Source organism: Patiria miniata, unplaced genomic scaffold, assembly GCF_015706575.1.
Source record: "Patiria miniata isolate m_02_andy unplaced genomic scaffold, ASM1570657v1 HiC_scaffold_18, whole genome shotgun sequence".
Classification (NCBI taxonomy): domain Eukaryota; kingdom Metazoa; phylum Echinodermata; class Asteroidea; order Valvatida; family Asterinidae; genus Patiria; species Patiria miniata.
In genome coordinates, this window is record NW_024037056.1 from 16,473,823 (window position 1) to 16,482,542 (window position 8,720).

The 8,720-nt window shown below is 40.7% G+C and overlaps 2 protein-coding genes across 2 annotated transcripts; one reads left to right on the forward strand and one right to left on the reverse strand.

The window, feature by feature from the left end:
* Positions 1 to 91: 91 nt before the first annotated feature.
* Positions 92 to 3,497, forward strand: LOC119724895 (biogenesis of lysosome-related organelles complex 1 subunit 5-like). The gene is made up of 5 exons (XM_038196196.1): positions 92 to 219; positions 928 to 1,010; positions 1,112 to 1,241; positions 1,932 to 1,990; positions 2,363 to 3,497. The coding sequence occupies exons 1-5, from the start codon at positions 198 to 200 to the stop codon at positions 2,528 to 2,530; spliced, it is 462 nt and encodes a 153-aa protein (XP_038052124.1). The 5' UTR covers positions 92 to 197; the 3' UTR covers positions 2,531 to 3,497.
* A 2,685-nt stretch (positions 3,498 to 6,182) lies between these two features.
* On the reverse strand, positions 6,183 to 8,095 carry LOC119724897. The gene is made up of 2 exons (XM_038196197.1): positions 7,905 to 8,095; positions 6,183 to 7,295 (listed from the first exon to the last, which is right to left on the reverse strand). Exon 2 carries the CDS (start codon positions 7,236 to 7,238, stop codon positions 6,621 to 6,623), a length of 618 nt encoding a protein of 205 aa, XP_038052125.1. The 5' UTR covers positions 7,239 to 7,295; positions 7,905 to 8,095; the 3' UTR covers positions 6,183 to 6,620.
* Between the last annotated feature and the right edge of the window lie 625 nt (positions 8,096 to 8,720).

The following is an 8,720-nucleotide window of genomic DNA, read 5'->3' on the forward strand; positions in this document are numbered from 1 at the left end:
AATCTGATTGGTCCATGTCACTTCCGTACGCGTAACCTTTGACCTCAAAACATTGGCTATTTATCAAGCCCCTTGACTACCTAAATACCCAATTAATGCAAGCGTAAGTGAGCGCCAGACTAAAATAATGATCGCAAAGCGGAACGTTCCGACGCAAATAAGTAACAGAAAATAACTGCAATCTTTGTTGTTGCAGGATGGTCGAGGCTGTAATAAAAGGTGAATGATTGGAAGCTTCGGGAGGAAGTATTTACAGTAATGAACACAAACTTGGGTATTGTTTGCTTCGTTTGTTGAGGAAAGTTAGGTGGCCCAATAAACGGACGTGCATTCACTGTATAGTGATACAGTGGGCGTGGCTAAAAATCTTGGCCTTCCCGTGGGCGCGGCGTGGTATTTTTGGTATGGCAAAGTTTATTTGTTTGTTTGTTTGGGGATATTATTATTCTGGTTTGTTTAACACTTAGGCCTCCCAATCGCTATATCAAGTATATGCAAAGTATACAATGTGTATGTAGCCTTTGTAGAATGTAGGCCCTAGTCAGTGCTAATTTAAAAAAAAATACAAACAAAATTGGATCAAATTTAAAGAAAGTTTTAGATCATTTTGTTTCATTCTGAAGCAAAGTACAGAAACTTAAATTGAGCTTAAATTTGTTGTTACTGTACAGCATGCACAGTCTCAATAAGTGGGTGCGGTCAAGACATCTGGGAATTTTTTACATTGGCTTAGCTAGCTCCCAGGCCTATGTTCTTGAAACTCGATGGTTCTTGAGTCTGGAGTGCTAAACGGTAGTACAATATACATGTATGTACTAGTGTAGCAACTGAGGAAACCTGGTGTGCAATAGATGTCTTCATCCGATGACGTAATCCCGCCCTTGCTTATAATAATCATCATTTGCCGCACAATTTCACAAATTTCAGATCTGGGTGAGATACACGCCAGGCTCCTGGACCATAAACCAGTCGTCCAGGGGGAGATCAGGTTCTTCATCAAGGAATTTGAGGTGATTAATAGATACATTTTTAATCTAATTAAATGACTTCCATTCCAATCGTTACAAGAATACTCAATCAATTTGCTGCGTGATTTTTTTTTTTATCGCAGGGCAAGCGGAATGACCGTGAACAGAAGCGCCTAGAGCGCATCAACAACCAGATGAAAGATTTGAACGAGAAAGTCTTCCCAGGATGCATCAGTCTGATGGACAAACACTTCCAAGAGGCCAAGGAGCAGTGTAAGACTAGCCACATCCAGATTGGAATTGTTGTCTGCGGCTACGACTATTCACCATAGTGTGCCTATGGGGAAAACTTAAGCCTTAGCCACAAAATACCCAATTTGGACATTGCTACGTGTATCTACAGTTAAAGTTTGAAGAACTTCTGGTCCTCTGACTTTTTGGTTCGTTACACTGTTCATAATGAACACAAATTCTGATTTTAGAGTTTTTGGACACTCTTGCCAATCCAGGATTGGTTTGGGTATCACATTTTATGCAAAGGAGGTGATACTCCAGCTTCCAGGGCTTCCCCTCTTCCCCCCCCCCCCCCCACCCCACCCCAATTAACTCCTTGTCACCCGGGCCCCTTTCTAATGTACCCTTACCCCAACCACAACCCAAGGCCCCCTCCCTCCACCGCCTCACACCTAACCACCCCCTCCACCCCAACCCCAGCCCATCCCCTCCCCTACCTCACATCCCATCCCCACTCCACCTCCCTCACACCCTACCTTACTCCACCCCCATCCCAATCCCCCCCCCCCAAAAAAAGAAGACGCACCTAGGTCATTAACTATTTATAAGATATCCTGCTAGTGTGTGCAAAAAGGCCTTGACCATGTTTAGTCTTGAAACAAGTTTGTTTCTTTTAAAACCCTTATGACACAACTTTTACTCATTTGTGACAATTTTGATCCTTGGCAGTGGACGTTTCCAACATGATGTGCAGAAGACTACAGAAGCAAGAAGAAGACAGGCTGGAGGTAATTAAAGGCGCACATGATGGCGAAAGATAGCAAAAAGATGAGAGAAACTTACACTGGTTTTGAATGCTTTTGATCACCAACCATCACTTGTGACATACATTATTGTGCGTAGCCTGATTAAGTCTAGTGAAGGGGACCGGGCAGTGCTATCTTATAGGATTAATCTGTGCACTCTTGGACCAGCTCTACCAGGCTTGCACTTGGTAGGATCATAGAACTGTTCCTTGCTCTGTGGTTGGATATGACCAGAGGTGAAAAGTGAGGAAAAACACGCATGTTCCCCTTTTTCCTGAAATGATTGCTTTCTAGCACTTTGCAGAAATTAATTTTGTGTCTTTTTTTTTTTCTTCAAATTTTATTATTTTGCAGAGCAAGCCCCTGGAAAAGGAAAAGGGCAAGAGGGAAGAGGAATGGAAGGCTTTCCTGGAGCAACTGAATGAACAGAGACACGCTTTGGATTCAGAGCACCAGCGCAAGATTCAGGAAATTGAGGACCACTACGCAAAACTCAAACAGACACTCAACAAGCAAACCTGAAAAAAGATTGAGTAGATTTCCGAAGATGATTCTGACAAACATCAGCTAATACAGCAGTTCTGTTGGGTTTCGTTGGAAGCAGACTCTAAACATGCAGACTGAACAAAATCACAACATTTTTCCAAAGATTGATCTGATGATTGTGATTCCAACAAAAAAAGTAGCCAAGACGAAAGCTGTGATGGGTTATGTTGGATTTTTATGGATTTTGTTGGAAGCAGACTCTGAACGGGCCAGTCTAAAACAAGATCAAGTGGATTTCTGAAGAGAATTCCAACAAAAATCTGCCAATACGGAATTTTTGTTGGAAGCAGACTCTGAACAAGCAGACTTGAAAAAGATTGAGTAGATTTCTGAAGATGATTCAAACAATAATCAGCCAATGTGAAAGTTCTGTTGGGTCACGTTGGATTTTGTTGGAAGCAGACTTTGAACAAGCAGACCTGAAAAAGATTGAGTAGATTTCAACAAATGATTCCAACAAAAATCAGCCAATGTGTAAGTTCTGTAGGGTTCTGTTGGATTTTGTTAGAAGACTCTAAACCTCCAGACTTGAAAAAAAAGATGAAGTAAACTTTTGTAGATTATTCCAACAAACAGCCAATGTGGGAATTATGTTGGGTTTTGATGGATTTTTGTTGGAAGCAGACTCTGAACATGCATTAATCTGATGACAGTGATTCCTGCAACAACAACAAAGACAGCCAAGGCAAAAGCTCTGATCTGCTTGAAGCTGACTCTGAACATGGAGACCTGAACAAATTTAAAAAACCCAAAAAGTTCAAAGATTGATCTGAGGATTATGATTCCTGCAGAAATCAGCCAAGACTGAAGCTCGGATAGGTTTTGTTGGAAGCAGCAGTGGTGCCCTTTTAACCATAACTTGACAGTGGATTTTGGAGGATTCAGGAAGTTATCAAGACAAAAATACCTAGAGAGTTCAGGTCAATGAATTTCCAATGAAATCTGACAGAAATTCCAACAAATGTCAACAAGGCCAAATATTGCAATATGAGCAGTTTTGCTTTCCTAAAGTTGAATCAAAATAGTCTTGATATGCAATCCTTTGTTTCTCAACATTATTGTCTGTAAATTAATTAAATTTCACTATGTAAATATCAAATATTCTATAGAAATGCCTTTTTTTGTTGGCCTTCATACATGTATATAAAGTAAATGATAAAACAAAAAATTGTAATTTCTGATGAACTCTAATGACTTTAATAAGGGAATAAATATGGGCTTAGCCGGTTTTAAACAAATACCGGTACGATTAAAACTGGCCTGGAATTGGATAATGGCCCTCACAGGCCATTGTCCGTGTCTAGGCCCCTGGCCAGTTTTAAACGTACCGATACTTGTTTAATACAGGCCAAGCACACATTATTCCCATTCATAAATACCCTTCGGTCAAAACAAGTAAAAAATTCACAAACTTCCAATGATTTTATTCAACAATATACTTCATGTTTTGTGAAGAATCCCTCTGGCCATGTCTATGCCTTGGTATGTGCCTCGCACACCCAGTGCTAAAAATGTCCTTATATGGAAATTGGCGCACGCATGGCACATACTGCGCGATGTGGCGCAGAACACAGCTGTGTTTTACCGGCCGTTTAAAACCACCCACTTGAGGGGCTCTCGACCAATGGGAATTGGTTACATATCACGGGTATTTATGAATGTTAATTATTTTAAACAATAAAAATGTTATTATGAACACAGAACCTTGTACAGAATCAAAACAGGTGCAATAAATAAATGATTTGTGAAAGATTTCAGTTTATTTTTAAACCCATTTTTATATCAATACATTTTTAACCTTTAAGAACTGCTGAAGCTCAAATTCCAAAGTGCAAATTATATCCATAAATCCTCCCTTCAGGACAAAGTTAAATTTATCTTCAAATCAGGTGATGATGTTTAAATATGGAAACAAAACTTTGTTATGTAAACAAATTAGGCCAGGTTTACAAATTCAATTGTTGCATTGCGCAGCACCATTTCTACATAAAATTTAGAGTGTACAAATATGCAGACATGTATGAAGTGAAAATTAAGCTAACATAGGTTCAGTATGTACCCATTATCTTTGCTCAATGTCAGAACAAAGGAATGTATTCCACAGTACTTAGTAAATCTTGCACAACTCTTTATAAACAAAATAATACTGATTGTTGAACATGTTGAATACAGGCACATATGCACATATGAATACGAAATGCCCTGCCATCAAAATAATCTACCAATTTTGAAATGAGGTTTTTCTGAAGTAAGTCATGCTTGGGATACTTTAATTACAAACATCATGGTTCTCCAAATGTCTATGTCTACAACGATTGCCTTTTTTTTCTTCTTCTATTTATCACAAATTATGCACTTTTCAACTCCTCAATACAAAGACAACACATAATTTCTCCAATTAATTTTCTGTCCATATATGAAATAGCTACTTGGTCAGTCTTGGCATTTCAGTAATACAATGTTATACAATGTATACAGTGTAATACAATGTATTAATACAATGTATTACATGTACATGTACATGTGTAAACTTGTTTCCAATTGTTGGGACTCTCATGATGAAGTTTTGGGACTCTCATGATACAAAGTGTTGAGAGTCCCAAATTATCGGACTAGGATCATTCCAACTATCATAAATTTTCTGAAGTTGCGACTGTTGGAACGATCTACACTATACTTACATGTATCAACTTTTGTTGGGACAATGCTATAGTTGGGTGTAACATTAGGCCAAAAAAAAAAAATATTCGGTCTCTGGTCAGACAAAAGTTCCGGAATTGACACGGGGACGCGTTTTTTTTTTTTTTTGGCTTTTTTTTTTTTTTTTCAAGCTTGGATTGTTACAGACAAGGTGGGGTACTATTTTGCTATTTGGTGTACTCATGTACATTGGTGTTCTCCATAATTTGGCTTGGTGCTCTCGATCATTTGCCTTGGTGCAATTTCCCATTCCTTGGTGCTCTTTGGTAAAAATTTTTTTAAGAGGTGCGGCAATAGAGGGCGCTGTTGGAACTACTACGGAACATTTTGGAAAAAAAAAAGATTGATGCGCATGATTAAAATTGACGCGCGCGCTGACCAGAGACCGACTTAATTTTTTTTTTGGCCTTACTAACATGCCAACTTTGGATATGACCCCCGGCAATATTAAAATGTTAAGGTGGCCTTGAACTATCCCCATTGAATATAAAGGCATGTGAGATTGAGCAACTGCCAATAAATTTGGCGGGATAGCTCAGTTGGTACAGCGACACTGCGGTTTTCCGAACATCACAGGTTCAGTTTCACTTCCTGCTCCCGTCGATTCCTTTGTCCAACCATGCATTGATCTTTAAAACCCTAACCATCCCAAATCCTCCAAAATCCTTTTTGCAAATTGGAGGAATTTGCAGGATTGATGTTACATGGCAAAAGTGCGTTGCTGATTTCGGAGGACGCACTGTGTCAAGGTCTTGGGCCGGACCTTGTATTATGTTCAGCCTAGCATAAATTTAGTCCTTGATTATGCTTGAAATCCTCCGCACTGCTCCAGGATGTCACTGCCTCAGCCTATTGAGTCATAGCCGGAGGATTTTGCAGGATTCAGGCAGTGGTCACCTCTCCACAGACCATATTCAAGAAATAATGGAGGAATTTGCAGGATTGAGGCTATATGCTAATTTCCATGAGGCAAATTGGAGGATTTTGCAGGACTGAGGCTACATCCTAGCAAAAAGGCCTAGGGAGTAAGGGTTTAGAATTTACGGGTGGAGCGTGGTGGCCCAATGGTTGTGGCGTTCAACTTGTGCAGTGGTGGTACATGTATGTGGGTTCCAAACCTGATGGAAAACATGGTGTTCTTGGGCAAGACACTTTACTACAGTTATCTCTCCACCCAGGAGTAAAACTATAAATGGACACCAGTGACGGGAGAGACTAGACTGCTGATCTTGAGCTGCTGCTGCAAAAAAAATGGTCTGGGCTCATAGGGCCTGATGAACCGTGAAGCAGTTTGAGACCTTTGGTATAAAGCACTACATAAATGTAAACACATCATTGATGAAGAATTTCAGGGGAAGAATTTAAATTAACTTGACGACACTTGTAAGTTCCGCAGGTTCTTGGAGACCATTTCTAGCTCCTGATGCGGAGTCGTGACCCCGGCACTGACCATGACCTTGATGGCGTTACCGGTCTTGCTGAGGTCATCCACCGACTTTGATCTCGTCAGAAAATGGAGGGTTGGCGATGTTTCGGGGTTTGTATCTAGACTCAAAGAATTGGCTGCTGAGTCCATTTTGACTGTGTCCGGGTTGTCGTCGTTCGGTTCTGTCGTCCTTCGCATGTGGCCGGTTGACGCATGCTTGGGGATGTGGTATGGTCGGCTGAAGCGCGGCTTTGTCCTCTTGTGGCGCGCAACTCGTTGATCGTCCGTCTCGAGATGCGGAGCGGAGCCCGCCCTCAAACTCCTCGGCGCTTCATCGTCGTCATTGATTTGGGGTTTCGGCTTCAGCGGAAAGCACACAGGTCCAAGTCGCGTCACGAACTCCGGGTTCATTTGCATGACGTTGTAGCATGAGGATGTGCGACGCCTGGCCTGTTCGTTGAGATAGTCCTTGCGGCTGTCCGTTACGGTACTCAACATCCCGAGTTCGTTCAAAGCGGCATCTAAATCCATCTCCATTGTGAGGTTTGAAGTATGCATGTACTGCACTAAGAGACACCGACTTCAACCTCAAGAATGTATGACCACAACTCTTATCTGAAAAAAAAAGACATTCAGAGGAAATTAGAAATAGAAGGTCTATGTCAAAAACATCTTGTAAAAATTGTCTTGAGACATTCTCTTGAAGTTGAACCATCTTTACCATGGAGGAATAAGAACACATTCTTATTCCTCCATGGGCAGACGTGTGAACAGCTGAAGAGAAAAGTTTTGGCAAGACTGTCGTAAATTGCTTCACTTGTAGTTTGCAATATTTCGATATGACATTTCGTTCGATAATAGTCGTGACACAAAAAGTTCTAAAAATCGACGAGAATCGTTGAACATACACACAACAGCAAGTAAACAACACGGAAATGGGTCAACTCATACCCGATACCCGAGTTAACTCGTACCCCAAAATAGACACCCAGTCAACTCGTACCCGAATCAAGTCGTACGGGTACGGGCCGGGTGCCGGCGTCAACAACAAATTTCAGCCGACTTCAATTCACTGCATGCACTGGGATTTAATTCTCAAAAGAAAAAAATAAACTATGCCTTTATGGCCTTGTTCTTCACCTTTCTATTTCTTGTCAATTTTTGGTAGGTTTTTAGCCAATTAGGCCTACATTTTAAATTAATTTTACACCGAAACAAACTCACCTCACACTTACTCGCGTAGAAATTCTCACTTAATCGTTCCCAGGGGGTCGAGCAGTGCGCCCCCACCACTGCCTGCTTTCTCTATTAGTATTGGAAAAAGTTGGGGGAAAAAAGCTCTGGGAACGAAAGGGCGTAATTCCGTCAAAAGAGGGCGCGCTACACAAATAGCGGTCGTCACGCGCGGCCGTAATTTGTTTTCACCACACAAAAAATACAACAAACACACAAACAAACATTTTTTGAAACAAAAACAACACATTTTCCTAACTTTTTTTGAACAGCAAAAACGCAAAAAGATTCAACATACTTATCTTCGTCATCATGATAATGGGCAACAAAAACCATAAAAGAGACACAATTTTTTCTTCGGTATTTACAACACAAAACTCATAATTATTTTCGCTTTTGAAAAACAAAAACAAAACCCATACCCCCATTTCCCAAGAAAATCGGAAAACAAACTCATATCCCACATCCCAACAAAACACCCAGATCGGAAAACAAAACCCAAATTCCATATCCCAAGAAAAACCCGAATCGGAAAACAAAACCCATATTCCAAATCCCCACTCGATAGCCAATCGGAAAACGAATAACGATTCCAATTTCCCTATTCGACAGCTAAACGGATAACGAATAACGATTCTCGTTTTCCCATTTCCCAACGTGAAAGCAAAACGGAAAACGAATATCGATTCTCACTTTCCCATTTCCCAACTCGAAAGCAAAACGGAAATCGAATAACGAATCCCACTTCCCACTTCCCAACACAAATAAAATTGGGATTTGGGATTTCGCAGTGCATGATGGGAGATT